This window comes from Jaculus jaculus, chromosome 6, assembly GCF_020740685.1.
Source record: "Jaculus jaculus isolate mJacJac1 chromosome 6, mJacJac1.mat.Y.cur, whole genome shotgun sequence".
NCBI lineage: Eukaryota > Metazoa > Chordata > Mammalia > Rodentia > Dipodidae > Jaculus > Jaculus jaculus.
This window is the reverse complement of record NC_059107.1, coordinates 36,171,505-36,189,126: the sequence shown is the minus strand read 5'-3', so window position 1 is coordinate 36,189,126 and position 17,622 is coordinate 36,171,505. Positions and strand designations below refer to the sequence as shown.

The 17,622-nt window shown below is 37.0% G+C and overlaps 1 protein-coding gene across 2 annotated transcripts in view; it reads right to left on the bottom strand.

Annotated features, from left to right (window-relative positions):
- Positions 1–17,622, bottom strand: part of Ythdc2 (YTH domain containing 2) — an 88,602-nt gene that overhangs the window by 47,366 nt on the left and 23,614 nt on the right. For both annotated transcript variants that reach the window (XM_045151692.1, XR_006637689.1), the window contains exons 8-17: positions 12,493–12,600; positions 11,610–11,758; positions 9,914–10,049; positions 7,813–7,939; positions 7,561–7,626; positions 4,788–4,966; positions 4,480–4,576; positions 4,312–4,399; positions 4,149–4,229; positions 2,097–2,179 (exon numbers count right to left, since the gene is read on the bottom strand). In XM_045151692.1, the coding sequence (XP_045007627.1) occupies positions 2,097–2,179; positions 4,149–4,229; positions 4,312–4,399; positions 4,480–4,576; positions 4,788–4,966; positions 7,561–7,626; positions 7,813–7,939; positions 9,914–10,049; positions 11,610–11,758; positions 12,493–12,600 (1,114 nt within the window). The remainder of the gene's footprint in view (positions 1–2,096; positions 2,180–4,148; positions 4,230–4,311; positions 4,400–4,479; positions 4,577–4,787; positions 4,967–7,560; positions 7,627–7,812; positions 7,940–9,913; positions 10,050–11,609; positions 11,759–12,492; positions 12,601–17,622) is intronic.

Sequence of the window (17,622 nt, the reverse complement as noted above, 5' to 3'; positions counted from 1 at the left end):
TTCCAGATCTTTTATTACAATGCAAATCAGTGTGGAGGCTTCTCAAAAAGCTAAAAATTGTACTACCATATGACCCAGCTATGTTACTTCTGTACATATGCCAAAGGACTCTATATCCTGCCACACAGATACTTGCACATCCATATTCATTGTGCTCTATTAACAATAGCAAGGAAATGGAATCAGCCTTGATATCTATCAACTAATACCTGGATAATGAAAATGTTACATATACCCAATGGGGTTTTACTTAGCTATACAGAAAAATGAAATAATGAAATTTTCAGGAAAATAGATGGAACTGGGAAAATAAACGCTAAGTGAGATAACCCAAGCACAGTATGGTAGTTTGAATCATATGTTCCTCATAAACTCATGTGTCCTGAATGCTTGATTCCTAGCTGGGTAGCAATTTGGGATGTTGATCCTTCCCTTCCTTCTGGAGAAGGTATGAATGATGTGCTGCTTGGGGTAGGCTTTTGAGCATCACAGCAAGCTTCCCCTTGCCACAGTGCAGCTTACTTTCTTGCTATTTTCTACTTGCTGTGTCAGTGATGTCCAGCTTCTGCTCTGATATGCTTTTCCTGACATCATAAAGCACCCCTTGAGAATATAAGCCAAAATAAACCCTTAACTCCCATCAGCTGCTTTTGGTTAGTGTTTTGTTCAGCAAGTGAAGGCAACTACAACCTCCAGAAATATAAAAATGCCATGTTCTGTCTCATGTGGATCCTAACTTTTTTTTTTTAAAGAAAGCCAAACAGACTGGACTTTTTTTTTTTTTTTTAATGTGAGAGAGAATGAGAACTTGAATGTCAGGGCCTCCAGCCACTGCAATTGAACTCCAGATGACTGCATGTGCAACCTTGCACACTTGCATCACTTTGTGTGTCTGGCTTAGGTGGGACCTGGAGAGTTGAACATGAGTCCTTAGGCTTTGCAAGCAAATGCCTTAACCACTAAGTCATCTCCCCAGACCTGGATCCTAACTTTTAATGTTTGTATGTATGTAAATAAGGGATGTGAGACTGAGTACAGGACACCATGGGAGGGGAACAAGAGGTACACAGAAGAGAAGACAGAACAAAAAAAAAACATGCAAAATGGAGGTTGCATGTTGGGGAGTGCACAATGGGAAAGGAGGAAACAAAAAAACTTTGTTTGAAAACACCATAATGAAGCCCAATTTTTTGTATGCTAATAAAAAGAAAATAAGGAACAGCCCTAAGCATGTCTTTACATACATGTAACAGGTATAGCCAGGATAAATTATGAGACATGAAATACAGGGTTAAAGGCAGATTTAGATAACACAGTTTTAATTAGCCTCTGAAGAATGTACACCAACATACATTCCCATGGGGAAAATATCCAGGCTCACTGGACCATATTTTTGCCTGTCTTAGAAGCAAAAATGAAAAAAGAAACCTTATTAATTTATATTTATCAGTATATATGAGTTGATATATATTAGTAAGACACATACATTTTTTATTTTGGTAAACTATTTTGACCTTTATGCACCTTATTAATTTACATTTGTCAGTATATATGAGTTGATATGTATTAGTAAGGCACATTTTTTATTTTGGTAAACTATTTTGACCTTTATGCATTTTAATTATATTACTGGTCTTTATATTATAAAGATCAGCTGGGCGTGGTGGCACACGTCTTTAATCCTAGCACTCGGGAGGCAGAGGTAGGAGGATCACTGTGAGTTCAAGGCCACCCTGAAGACTCATAGTGCATTTCAGGTCAGCCTGAGCTAGAGTGAAACCCTACCTTGAAAAACCTAAAAAGAAAAAATAAAAAGATCATATTAGTATACTAAATAAAATAGCCCTTTGTCTTGTATCTCAAATGTTTAGGGATATTATTTTCATTTTAAACTTCTTATATCATAGTGTGGGTTACATTATTTATCTTTTTAAAAAAGGACTGAAATAGTTTGCTTAGCAAAGATAATACAAAATTTAAGACTAAAATGTGAATGATAACATTTTATACAAAGTAAAAACATAATAAATATATAATACATATGAAAATGTTTTTATTTTACAGGCAATTAACTGAATACGTTAAACATACGTTACCTGCCTTTTCGTTGTATGGCACTAGCTTTGGAAATCCACACCATTTTCAACATTGTAACAAAATTCAGTGCATCAAAGGATTTCTGTAATATTTAAATCATTTTTATGTTAAAACATAAAAGGTATTTAACAGGAAGAAAGAAATTTTATTACCCACATTTTAACACCAAAAGCTAAATTTAAAGCCCTCTCCTGGGGCTGGAGAGATGGCTTAGCAGTTAAGGCACTTGCCTACGAAGCCTAAGGACCCAGGTTCAATTCCCCAGTACCCACTTAAAGTCAGATGCACCAGGTGGCATATATGTCTGGAGTTCATTTTCAGTGGCCAGAGACCCTGGTGCACCCATTCTCTCTTTCTCTCTTTCTTCCCCCTTTTCTCTCTCTTTCTCTCTCAACAACAAAAAAGTCCCACTGATTAAGTAATTACAACAGAATTTTCAGTTACAAACACACTAAGGAAGAATGAAAAACAAACCAAACTTAGAAGAGCTGTGAAGTCCCCCTTCCGTACCGTGCCAAGCTATTTACTGTTCTCTGCTGTAGTTTAATAAGCAGCTAGTTCTCATGAAACACCAACTTTATAAATGGTGCATGTGTCTAGAGTTCATTTGCAATGGCAAGAGGCCTTAGTGTGTCATTCTCTCTCTCAAGTAAATAAACATAAATAAATAAAACTGATCTAATCTCTTATAGTTTTTTTTCCTATCATGTTTACAGTAAGAGTGATCCAGAAAAAAATATTTACTGAAATATTTGCCAGGGAGCTGACCTGGAAAAGTGAGAATACCAATCACCAAACCCAATTTACCTAAGAATTTTAAACCTTTTCCACTTTTATGCATGCTGCTACTTAAGAAAGTTATCCTATTCTGGTATAAAACAAAAAAGAACCTATTACTAACCTCAAAGAACCTAAAGTGAAAATTTGCTGGAGAGAAATATTTTTAAACATACTTTTAACTAGAATATATATCTCAAGCATTCTATGACTTCTGCTTTCTCTTGTATGTAATAATTGCATAAAGCAAATAAAAATGTGTTTAGTTATCCAATTTTTAGAAAACTTGTTGCTAAGCTTTTAATGTTTCCTTTGTTAGTTTTGTATATAAAACATCCATGCCATCATTTAACTGATAAACACATAATAACTAAAGGATTTAATCTCTAAAACAGTCAAAGCTCACTTTCCCCAGCTTTAGATAGTTTCAGAGAAAAAAGTCCTTTTTTTCTTCACTCTTTGAGATAGTACTTGTATTATGCCGAGTGGATAAAGCTTTGGCATTTTTTTTTTTTTTCTTTTTATAAAAATACTTTTGGGGCTGGAGAGATGGCTAGTGGTTAAGGCATTTGGCTGCAAAGCCAAAGGATCCTGGTTCAACTCTCCAGGACCCACATAAGCCAGATGCACAAGGGGGTGCAAGCATCTGAAATTTGTTTACAGTGGCTAGAGATCCTGGCATGCCCATTCACTCTCTCTCTCAAATAAATAAAATATATTTAAATATATATATTTTTAATTTATTTGCACAAGTGTGTGTATGTGTGTGCATGTGTTTGCATGGCAGGGTCTCTAGCAAATGCAATGGAATACCTGTCTGGCTTTATGTGGGTGCTTGGGAATTGAACCTGGGATGGCAGGTTTTATAAGCAAGTGCTTTTAACTGCAGAGCCATCTCCCCAACCTCAAAGTTCTCTTAACTAAGTATCTTCTGAACATCCACTGTGTGGGAAGTGCTGGAGATACAACAATGAAGAAGAGACTTTATGGCTCATGACTACAAACAAGCAGAGAACAGAAACTAGTACAATCCCTTATATAACTAGGAAAATCCCCTTACTTTCTAGTATTTTGTAAGCAGAAGGTAATTTGTTGGAACAACCATATCCTATATACCAAATTTCAGGTAGAATATTTAATTTAGTTTAAACTTTCATGATGTTAAGTTTGTCTATAAATAAGTTCTACTAATGTGAATTCTGTTTATGAAAGAAACTGTTGGACTGGACTTAATCATTATCATTCAAGTAAAAATACAATGTATGCAGACATACCTCTTTCACCTTACCAGAATCAATAACAAAGACAACATCATTGACTGTGATGCTTGTTTCAGCAATATTGGTGGAGAGGATCTATAATAGGATATAATTTCATGATTAATATGAAAACAAAATGAAGTTAACAAAAATGGAAAAGAAGATTTATGATGCTTACTATTTTTCGAACACCTGCAGGTGGATTTTTTAACACCTTCTTTTGATCAGATGTTTGCATATTTGAATGAAGCATAAAGACTTGATATCTGTTGACAATTGAAAGAATAAAGATACTGCAGCACCTGTCGGTTACCTTAAGCAACAAGTGCAAAGCGTTAGATGTTACCTGTGTGTGTTGTCAGCAAACCGCTTGTCATCAAACAGGATGCGATCCCTCAGACCAACAATCTCATCATAACCAGGCAGAAAAATTAATATTGCACCTTGGGGAAGATATTATTCATATTATATATTTGAAATCAGAGGCAACCAATGGAATTAATTATAAGGAACATTATCATGGGATTTTACCTACTGGTATACCACCATAAAGGGTAACTATTCATGTGTTACTAACAATATAATACAAATATTTAACAATCAAAATGTTAATTTTTAATACATTTTTCTCCAGTTCTTTCCAACAATACGAACCAGCATCACAACTGTGGCAGATGTTGAATAGCAGATGCATGATCAGATCCAGGTCCACCTTCTCATCATCAAAACTGTGATGGTACGCTTTCAGCAGCTCTCTGTCTTCTGCACTCAGCTCACTTCCATTGGTTTGAACCAAAGAACTTTCATCCAGATTTCCAGACTCCAGTGATGCACTAAAAGCAAGATTGAGGCAGCTTTCAATAAAGTGAAACTCCACCAACTAATGCTTACCATTTTGCCCTTCTAACTTCCAACATATCCTGAGAAAAGTGACAATGCAGGATCTGTAATAAAATGCATGTGTTGGTTTCAGCTCACTATCCACATTCACTCTAATAATCAGTGCTGTTAGAAAAAAACATAACCAAAGATATCCTGCCCCACCATAGAGGAAATGAACTAGCAACTAGTAAATGAATAAAGACAGTCAACATCAATTGTTCAGGGAAATACAAACCAAAACTACAATGACATTGTTTCATAGCCAAAGGGTTGCTGCAGTGTTGAGAGGAAAAACAAGAACATTCCTCCATTCTAGGAATAGAGGATGGTGCAGCTGTTTTGGAAAACACTGTGGCAATCCTTCAGAAAGTAAATATAGATGGTAACATATTTTCTAGTAATTCCACTCCTAGGTATAGATACAAGAGAAATGAAAAGGTCTATCCACATATATCTGCCAACTGTATTCACATATTCATACCAGAATTATTCATTAACAGTCAGAGTGAAAAGAACCCAATTATAAATGGACAGAAACTGTGGTATATCCATTGAATGGAGTATTATTTAGGCATAAGAAAGAAATTCTGAAACCACTATGTCAATGAAGAAAAATCAGAAAAGGTGACCTGTCAATATGACTCCATATATACAGCATGTCTAGAATGCATGAAGCTACTGACATGAGAGATACTTTAGTACTTAGCCTAGGATTAGAAGAGTTAGCAGAAAGAGGGAGTAAATGTTGATGAGTACAAATTTCTTTTTGTAATGAAAATGCTCTAAAATAGACTGTGGTGATGACAAACATACACAAAAGAAAATGAATTGTTAATCATGATGTATGTGTGCTACCTGAATAAAACTTAATAACCTTAGCCGGGTGTGGTGGCACACGCCTTTAATCGCAGCACTCGGGAGGCAGAGGTAGGAGGATCACGTGAGTTCAAGGCCACCCTGAGACTACATAGTGAATTCCAGGTCAGCCTGGACTAGAGTGAGACCCTACCTTGAAAAACAAAACAAAACAAAACCTTAATAACCTTAAAAATAATTATTTCATTTATTTGAGACAAAGAGAAAAAAAGTGTGTTATGTGTTTGGGTGTGACAGGGCCTTCTGCCATAGCAAACAAATTCCAGATCCATGCGCCATTTTATGTATTTGGCTTTACATGAGTACTGGGGAACTGAACCCAGACTAGCAGGCTTTACAAACAAGCACCGTTAACTGCTGAGCCATCTCCCTAGCCCCAAACTTAATAACCTGTTGATCATTTATTTAGAAGGTTGTTTCTCTTTTTTTTTTCCTTTTTAAAAATATTTTTAATTTCTTTATTTGAGAGAGAAAGAGAGTTAGCTTGGTTGTACCAGGGTCTCTTGCCCCTTTAAATGAATTCCAGACACATTCACCAATTTGTGTGTCTGGTTTTATGGGTACTAGGGAATCAAACTTGGGCTTTGTAGGCTTTGAAGCAATGTCTTTAAATGCTGAGCCATTTTCCCAGCCCTAGAAAGTTGTTTCTAATTGCTCGCTGTTTTTAAACAAACAAAACTCACATAAATGATCCACATTTAAACACTCTACGGGTAATTCTACACACAAAGCAGGTTGCTTAAGCTCTTTTCAAAAGCCAGAATCAAAATTACTGAAATAAATAACTTGCTTCTCTATCCTATTCATAAAAATATAAACTATGGGGCTGGAGAGATGGCTTAGCAGTTAAGGTGCTTGCTGCAAAGCCTAAGGACCCAAGTTCGATTCTCCAGATCCCACATAAGCCAGATGCACAAGGTAGCACATGCATCTGGGGTTCATTTGCAGAAGAGGCTAGACATGCCCTTTCTCTCTTTCTCTTGCATGTCCCCTCTGTCTAATAAATAAATTTTAAAAAACATAAACTATGGCTATCACTAATGATTATCAACAGGATTTCTAGGAAGTTTAATTCAGCCCAATCTCTCTTACAGAGTTTACCAAAAAAATAACAAGACTATTTTCAATATGGAAAATATTAAATGTATGCAATTTTATAACCTCAATATTTTGAATCTCAAGTTTTGTTTTAAAATATCCTAAAGCTAATGTTTCTTATTTAACATTTTGCTTCTGTTACTGCAAGTTTTCTGAGTTTTGTTAGTCAGTGTTACCACTGATCATCTAAGAATTGATAAGTGCTTCCATTAGTTACCATACCTTCTTTCATGTCCTCTCTGACTTTGTCGGTTTATACCTTTTTTCATTACGTATCATTTTAGTATGGTTTGGGGGAAATTCAGAGATAAATATACTTGTTTTATCTACCAGGTTTAAGTAAAAAATCCTCTTCTGAGTTTTAAAAATAAAAATAGGATAGATATAATACAATATATTTTATTGGCACTCTGAAGAAAATCCAAAGAAAAATGTTTTAAAACAACAACAAAAAAAGTCTGTGAAGAAGAGACTCTAAGTAGCATATTTTTTCATGTTTATGTTATACATAGATAACATTGTTTTTAATAAGAAAGAAGACAAGATTAATTTAAATACTATAAGGTTTTACCTGTAAGATTCTAGAAGATCTACAATTTCAGTCTGTCCAAAGTGTTTAGCCCAATCTAATGCCATCCTGCCAAAATACAAAGATATCAGACTGAGAAACAACTCTTTCAAAGATATATAACGAGATCCTTAAACTTATTTACTTATTAGAGATGCACCAATAGTTGCTATATAATAGCTTTTATAATACTTTTACTAAGAAAGATGCCTACAACTGTAGGAAGTCACACAAAGGGCTGCCATCTAAACCTACCAGCCATTTGACGCTTTACTGTGGATGTTAGCTCCCATGCTGATTAACTGCTCCACTTGACTTGCAAAACCTCGTCCTGCAGCAACCATCAGAGCTGTTGCACTGGTTTCACTGTGTCTGTAGTCAACTAAAAGAATAAAAAGATATACAGTTTACTTTTTTAAAGTAACTAATATCCAAGTCATTATGCCATCTTTTTTTTTTTTTTTGTTTTCTGAGGTAGGGTCTCAGTCTAGTCCAGGCTAACCTGGAATTCACTATGTAGTCTCAGGGCGGCAGCAAACTCACGGCGATCCTTCTACCTCTGCCTCCCGAGTGCTGGGATTAAAGGCGTGTGCCACCACGCCAGGCTTTGTTTTAATTATTAAGACTTTAATTTTTAAAATTATTTAAGAATTAATTTTCTTAGTTAAGTGGTAGAATTGACAGAATTAACCTGGGACTCATTTCTTCCCTTTATTCTTTATTATTATTTGCGTCAGCATATGGTGCGTGCACATATACCATGGCATTCATTCTGGTGGGTGAGAGGAAACTGAAAATAACCTTATCATGCACAGTTGCTTTAGCAGCTGGGGTGAATGACAGCACCCATTTCCTGAAAAAGGAAAACAAGAAAAGAGAAAGATGGAAAAGAAGTGGTGAGGAGAAAGAAAAGTGTTTGGGACTTACCAAAGTTTAGTCCCTTAAAACACATCTAACTGGAAACATTAAGTTGTAAGTACATTAAACTGAGAGGAAGTTAAATTGGAGATTAAAAATAGCCATTTAGCCAGGCGTGGTGGTGCATGTCTTTAATCCCAGCACTCGGGAGGCAGAGGTAGGAGGATCACCGTGAGTTCGAGGCCACCCTGAGACTACATAGTGAATTCCAGGTCAGCCTGGGCTAGAGTGAGACCCTACCTCGAAAAACCAAAAAAAAAAAAAAAAAAAAAAAAAAAAAAAGCCATTTAAAACTATGAATAGATGAGATACATGTGTAGGGAATAATGTAAAAAATAAAAGTGAGTAAGGTTTAAGGGTTAAATATTTGAAGGTGGGGTGGGGAATGAATTAATAAATTATCAAAAGAATGTGAAAGAATTTTAGCAAGAAACTCAAGAAGTTAAAGCCAGGGAAAAGAGGCAAAGAATGAAATATCAGAACTGAAGAAAATGTTTCAAAAGAGGAACAAGCAATAGCAGTCAAAATAGTAATGCTAAGGGGCTTAGGTGAGAATATATGTTACCATGAACTTATGACTAACCATTCAACATCTTCAGTTAAAATAAGGTGAAAGACCTAAGCAAAACCCTTTACAGAATAGTTACTTGTCTATTATGCATTCTACCATTTGCCTAAAGTCTATAGAATTTTGAAACTCACCTCTGGTTGTAATATCTACAAAAATCAACTAATAAAACAAGAACTCACCAGGCATGGTGGCACACACCTTTAATCCCCAGCACTTGGGAGACAGAGGTAGGAGGATCGCTATGAGTTTGAGGCCACTCTGAGACTACATAATAAATTCCAGGTCAGCCAGGGTTAGAGTGAGACCCTACCTCAAAACAACAAAACAATAAGCCGGCCATGGTGGTGCATGCCTTTAATTCCAGCACTCACTTGGGAGGTAGAGATAGATTGCCATCAGTTAAAGGCCACCCTGAGACTACATAGTGAATTCCAGGTCAGCCTGAGCTAGAGTGAGACCCTACCTCGAAAAACCAAAAAATAAAAATAAAATAAAAAATAAATAAATAAAATATACATTTTATTTAAAAATAAAAAATATATATATATATATATAAAACAAATGAAAAGTATCACACACACATTAATTGTATTTCTAACACAAGCAATGACAAGAGTAATGTTTTAATTTAATTAATTAATTTATTTATTTGCAAGGAGAGAATAGAAGGGAAGAGAAGAGAAAGAGCATGCCAGGGCCCCCACCTGCTAGAAACAAACTCCAGATGCATGTGCCACTTTGTGTATCTGGCTTTATGTACCAGGTACTGGGGAATTAAAACTGGGTCCTTTGCCTTTGTTGGCTAAGACAGCTAAGACATCTCTCCAGCCCCTAAGAGTAATTTTTTAAAAGATGAAATAAACTCACCACTAACGTTTTCAGTTAAAATGAGGTGGAAGACCTGAGCAAATGCATCCACATCCTTATGAAGCCATATGTCAGAGAGGCAGGAATCCATTTCCTTGATCAACCATGGTTCAAGGCAATTCACATCTTTTTCTGTCTTTTTAAAGAAAAATAGCAAAGACTATAAATTATCTAACTGCTTATGAATGACCTCATGTAAGCACAGGTGCCTTGCAAAGTACATAAAGTGGCCATAATTGTCACAAAAGCAAGTAATCAACATTTGTGTATGATCATCTTACAAACATCAGTAGCTTGATCTTAAGTCCACCTTTCTTTTCCTTCAAAGTAGAGTCTCACTTTAGTCTAGGCTGACCGGCAACTCACTCTGCAGTTCCAGGCTGGCCTTGAACTCACATCAATCCTCCTACTTCTGTCTCAAGTGCTGGGATTAAAGGTGTGCACCACGCCACCATGCTTGGCTCGTCCATCTTTTCTAAAAATGAGCTTGTCAACAAAGGACTATGATCGATCACATTAAATAACTGCTTCTGAGTAGGCTGCTCAATGTACCTATATTCCATGTGTTCCCCATTCCAGGGGACGTTCCAGGGTACATATCATGGAAGGACCACCTGAACTGTTTCACACTTACAAAGGTTCCCTCCACAGCAACATCATAGCCTATACTGGCATGGAGCTGTATATGGTGGCTCATGTCTGTAACAGTGTTCATGTGGCTGAGGCTAAAGGATCAGCCAGCCTAGGCTACACAGCAAGACCCTTCACCACCACCACCACAAAGAATCCCTTGCTCACACCTCCACAAAGAGGATCTGGCTGGCAGGGGTGAAGACTCCACAAGGTTTATAAGCTTCTCCTAGGATGCAGAGCTGCTGGCTCTAAAGAACTGCTCACTAATGAGAGTCAGGATGCTGCACAAGCTCAGGTAGGTCATCCCAGAAGCAAAGAGCAATTCTAAAACATTCTTCACAGGCATGCTTTAAAACAATTCACTTGGATGCATCAGAAATATAAAGTCTAGTATAAAACTGCAACCACCTCTGCACTGTGTGTCTTCTTATGCTCAAAAACAGTTATATTCTTTGTCTAAAGACAATGTTTGGGACTAAGGATCTAGCTCAGGAGTAGGCTCAAACTGTTGCCCGTAAAAAAGTTCTTCTGCATTGATGAATGCTTGGGCTGCAAAGTCACTGAGAAATCAAGCTGAAGTTCAAATGAAAACCTCCTCCCTGTGGACCAGCTGACAGAAAGCTGGAAAAAGCTATATTGCATGTAGCCCTATGGGAGAGAGGTCGCCAGCAGTGATAAACAACAGTAGACATTGCAAGTTTGACCAGCCAGGCCAAATAAGCCAATGGGGTACAATAGTGGCATGTCTGTTATGGGGGACAACAAACACTCTCCAATTGGACTAGAAGCCCTCTCCATGGGAAAGAATACACACTTGGTACTGAAAACCTAGTCAAAAGCCTATGGCAGGGGAGATCATGAGCCCTAGGGGAGTAATGCCTGCTGGCATCTGGCTTAATATGTGTGTGTGTGTGTTCTATATTATGGAAGTTGTCAATTAAGAAAAAAAATTCTTCTAGAAATATGTTATACTCTAAGATAAAGTAAGAAAATTACCCTTTAAGTACAAAATAAAATAGTATTAGCAGCTCTTTAACCTACTGTGAAACCTGTAAGGTCTTACCAGCTGACTAAAGACAGCATCCCCACCATCATCCAGTAAGTCATACTCCTCAGAAACATTGGGAACCGCTCTCTGCCTCTGGCATTCAGGCTTGAATGTGTTCTCTTGAGCTGAATACCACTCTGTCAGTGTGGTTTGTTGCTTCTCCTCTAAATTAATTATTAAAGGAAAAAATTAGTAGTTAGATCCTTTCCTTTTCACAGTATATTTCTTTGTTGAGCTTATTTTGTAGTTACTTTGTAAAAACATTATTTCAGTGTTCCAGGAATGGTGGCACATACTTTTAATCCCAACACTCAGGAGGCAGAGGTAGGAGGATCACCATGAATTCAAGGCCAGTCTAGGGTTGCAGAGAGTTCCAGGTCAGCCTGGGCTAGAGTGAGACTGTACCTCAGAAAATGAAAAAAAAACATTATTTCAGAAAATGATGTTGAAACACATGCACACACAAAATGAAACTACCTAAACACATCTATTTCTCTACTGGCAAGATGTTTACTTCTAAATATATCTACTCATCTACAGACACCCTGTGGGGAGTCAGCACACACTCCCTCCCCTCCATGCATGTCTCAATTCCCTGAGATGTACTGTGGGGAGCCAGTATACACTCAGTTGCTTTCTTCAAATGATGCTTGAATCTATGGAAACAAACAGTCTCAACTTCTTCAACTGTAGCATCCACTTTGAATTCCTTTCCATAGATCATAACTTCTGGCCATGAACCAGAATGCAAAAATATACTTGAGACAATATTTTAACAAAATTTTATACTATTATACACAAGAGAAAAACACTTTCAAGTTCTTTGATCTTCCATAATATAAGGCTAGAGGACTCCAAAAGGTCATTCCACTTGTAATACCTTTGATAAGAAGCTTACCTCGTTGTTTTTCTTTTTTATACTTTAACATTTCTTTGTTTGTATATCCAGTAGTTCTTAAAATATCTTCCAGAAACATTTCTTTTACTTCAAATGGTCTGCCCTGTACTAAATAATAAAGTTAAAAATGTTAATTTATATCTTATAAATAACTGACATAAAATATTAAAATCTCAAGTCTAATGACACTGAGTATAACATCCAAAAGCAATGCCAAAGTTTAAGTGACTCTCATGACATTAGTCTTTAAACATAATTCTGACTTAGAGACAACTGCCTCAAATGGACAACATGTGCTTGTTTTTCCAGAGTTTATTACCTGTTCACCACATATCTAGCTTCACATTAGGCACCAGGAATAAATGGCACATACAACTGAGCACCCTCATACCTCCATGAGGCACACTACCAATAACACAAAATAAATTGTTCAGTTGTGAAAAGTCTGGTGAGAGTCTGAGGGAGAAGTGCAAGACACCATGACAGTATGTAAGAGGGATGTGGTTACAGCAAGAAAGGGTTCTTCAAGAGACACTGAGGAATAAGGGGATAAATGAGACAGCTAGGCCCTACAAAAAATGAAGAGCATGTGAACAGGAAAAACAGGTGGCACTAAAATAGAATGTTTTCAAGAAACTAAAAGGAAAATAGTAGGGCCAGAGTAGTAAAGAGGGAACTATGACCAGACAAATAGATTGTCTTATTGATTAGGTCTTTTTCCTAAAATAAATGTCATCCATATTTAAGCTCAACATGAGTACTCAGCATCTCAGAACTCACTTCAGATAGGACCACTCTGGCAATAATGTGGAGAATGCATTTTAAAAAACAGAAATAAAATCAAACCAGGTAGGAACCCAAGTTAACAGATGAAAATAACCTGAATAAGATAGTGAAAATGGAAAAGAAGCAGAAAGACTATTGGAAAAGGAAGTCAAATACACAGAAATTAAATTACATTCGTTATGGAAATGGTAAAAAAAAAAAACAACAAAAAACCACTGGCTATAATGCCTAAATGTCTGGCAAAACCATTAGAATAAGCTGGGTGTGGGTGGCACACACCTTTAATCCCAGTACTTGGGAGGCAGAGGTAGGAAGATCACCATGAGTTCGAGGCCACCCTGAGACTACATAGTGAATTCCAGGTCAGCCTAAGCTAGAAAGAAACCCTACCTCGAAAAACCAAAACAACAACAACAAAAAACAAACAAACAAACCAAAACCAAAAAACCATCAGGATGTTTCTCTGGGATAACAAGAAATGTATGAATTAAAGGTTGGCTAATGAAAGTTGGGGTTTCCTTCAAAACATATCAAATCTGAGTTGTCAAGACAAGCTTTCAGCATCATGGAGACCTTGTCACAGTAGGGACTATAGTAAGAGGACTTCAGGGTGGTGGCCATAGAAGTCATGTGGAGTGAGCTGGTGTCTGGAGGATCAGAAGACATCTGAGAAGAAAGTTCAGTCTGAGCAGACAGCTGGCTCAGTGTCCACAAGCACACATGTAAGTATGCCTGGTGCCTGGTAAGGAGCCAGTACAATGATGCACCCGCAAAGACAGCGCTGCTGGAGAAGCTGCTTCCCACAGGGAGCAAAGAGGAAATACCAACTATATTCTCCCCGACAGTATGAGACTAAAGGAATATGAAACAGCTCTGTACACATGCAAAAGCTACTGCAGACAGAGCCCAAAACAAGGCCAAGGAACAGGAGTGCCTCTCTGACAAGGCCATAAACAGAGATGGGTTGGTGGGTATGACCATCATTTGTGGCATGACCCTGGGTGGAAATGGTTGTGTCAAAGTCCAAATTTTAAAGGATATTGCATCTACTCTCCCCCAGGGAATTTGGGAACCCATGGGGAACACTGGAGGATGATCTCATCCATCCTTTTGGCCTTCCTTTATTCTTCCTGCACTCTTGTCATTCAACTCTAGATTCTGAATGACCTTCAACCCCCACAACCCAAGACCTATAGTTTAGCCTCAAGTCATGTGCTTTGGGATGAATGTAAATAAAATTGGGCTGAGGCTTGGGAAAAATAAAAAAGTTTTCAACTAGCACATGTATTGATTTTATGTGCCTAATCAGCTAAGAGAACATTATGAGAAGAATTGAAGCCTGAGGCTTAAGTGAGTAGATATGCTTAGCCAAGAAAAGAAGGCCAGGTTTTGCAGACTAAGTATTCAGTATGGGTAATATTAGACATAACATGCCTATAAGGTATCTATACACAAAACTCTGAAGGATGATCCTGATCATACAACAGAAAGGAGAAGCAAGAGCACGAATAAGCACTTCCAAGGAACAGAAACAGCAGAGAAGCAAGGAGAAAAAACAAAAGAGTGAGTGAATACAAACTCAAAGGAAACAGATCACAGGAATAGGCCTAGAAAATACCAGTATTTAAGCAGCACTATGCAGAAGAGATGCCCAGGGAGAAGACTGAAGCACACTGTTGTTCAGAGTAAGATTCAGGAGGTAACAATTCCAAACATATGATGAGACACTAAAAACCATGAAAAGTAATACATAAAATGTAAGATTTTGCTTAATATCTAGGTATCAGAATTAGCACTTAGATTAATGTCAAAATAACATGGTAAGAATCCATCAGTGAATAGTCACAATAATCTAACAACTTAAACTAATTCAGTATTTACAGAAAGTATTGACAATGAGAATGATGGGATTCTGGACATGATGCAGACTAGAAAGGAAGCGTTCTGAAAATCCTCTAGAGGACTGTGATTACCAGACTGTGGTACCAGGAGTGGGGTAAAGCTGACCTGTTTCACAGCTGCATCCCTCTAGCAGTGATTAAGCTTAATAGGAATTGAAAATTCAGAAAGGTCTGCCTGTATGGGTCTCAATGCTGTGGTTGCTTTCCAGCTGCCAATACACTGAGGAGACACACACCAGTAGAACATTAGTGACCCAAAGGGGCACAACTGGAGGAATCTTGCTACAAAGACGTAGATAACCTGTCCAGCCCACATATTGCAAAGCTACGTATGACTGGCAATCAGAAGCCCCAAGACACAAAGAGGAACTACTAAAGTAAAAACAACTCTGGCAGACTTGAGCTTTCAAGAGTAGAAATTAAAAAAAAAAATACTAAAACATTTAAAAAAGCAATAAATGTGCTTGTAGAATGAAGACAGTTCGCAAAAGATGAAAGACAAATGGTCAATAAATATTTTTTAAAATGTTCAACATCCAAAGCCATCAGGAATATGAAAATAACACTGCCGTGAAAATCAATTTCATCTTATTCAGAAGGGCTACCATCAAGAAAGAGATACTTTCATATGATGGTGGGGATATAAACTAGCAGTCACAATGAAAGGAACTATAACATCCTTAAAAACAAAAAATAGAACTCTCATATGATCCAGCTATACCACTCTTGGGGATATCCTTCAGGAAATCTAAGTCAGCATACCAAAATTTATGCTTGTAAATCCATGTGTATTGCTGTAAAATTCACAACAGCCAAGATATGGAGCCACCTAAATGTCCATTAACAGATGAGTAGATAAAGAAAACTTAAGCAATGGAAATTTATTTAGTTGCAAAATAAGAATTAAATTATGACAATGAAGGAAAATGAATGTAACTAGAGACCATTATATTCAGTGAAGAAGGCCAGACTCAGTAAAACAAATATCAAATTTTCTTGCATGTAAAATCTAGATTTACATTTATACATATGCATATATATGAAACATAAAAGTAGAAAGGGAGGCTGGAGAGATTGCTTAGTGGTTAAGGCTCTTGCCTACAAAGCCAAAGGACCCACATAAGCCAGATGCACAAGGTGGTGCATACATCTGGAGTTTGTTTGCAGTGGCTGAAGGCCCTGGCACACCATTCTATATATCTACCTCTCTCTCAAATAAATAAAATCATTTTTAAAGTAGAAAGGGGATTATGAGTAGAGGTATGAAGGGGGGGAGAATAAGAGGTTAATAGAATAAACATATATCAAAAAAACAGAAGTGGGAACGATTTAGAGAGGAAGGGGACCAAATTAAGGGAAAAGGAAGGAGGGATGAAGGAGGGCAGTGAGAGGGCAAATGAGGACAAAGTATAATGAAACACACACACACACACACACACACACAGACACATTTATTTGAATGGTAACCAAAAATTTTATATAAAAAGAAAGAAATGACTTATTTTACTTAGCCATTTTACTTTCAGTAAGGTACCTCAAGAAGAACAGGCAAGGATAGACTGCCTGCCTGTCTGCCTTCCTTCTTTCCTTCCTTTTTTTGAGGTAGGGTCTCACTCCAGCCCAGGCTGACCTCAAACTCACAGCAGTCCTTCTAGTTCTGCCTCCCAAGTGCTGGGATTAAAGAAATGTGCCACCAAATCTGGCTAAAGATAGTCTTTATACCAGAACTTCTCTAACTTTTTACAATGTGATCCCTAAGGAGCTTTTATGAAATCTTGGGTATATAGGTAAATATAATAGGTATACAAATCAAACATTTAATGACATAATCACAAATTTACTTTAAATAATTCTTTACTATAATTCATTTTCCTTTTATTTTAATATAAAAAAACCCTCCCGACATGTGTCACCTTGTTCATCTGGTTTATATGGGTACTGGGGAATCAAACCTGGGTCCTTAGGCTTGGTAGGCAGGCACCTTAATCACTAAGCCATCTCTCCAGCCCTTCCTTTTTATTTTATTTTTATTCTTATTTATTTATCTATTTTTTGGTTTTTTGAGGTAGGGTCTCACTCTAACTCAGGCTGACCTATAATTCACTATGTAGTCTAAGGGTGGCCTCAAATTCATGGTGATCCTCCTACCTCTGCCTCCCGAGTGCTCAGATTAAAAGTGTGAGCCACCACGTTCAGCTACCTTCCTTTTTATTTCATATTTATTAAAGACAAAAGCAAATTTGTATACTGAGGAGAATATACTTGTTTGCTTTTTACATAATTAATTAAAGCAACTGAATAATTGATACTACAGGACATAGAGGATACTGAACATTTTTCAGAGTTGATTGATATTTTGATTTTATATTCATTGCTTCACATATATATATATACATAGTCAAAATGGCAAATGTGTGCTCAGGCCATTTCATAAATTATTGGG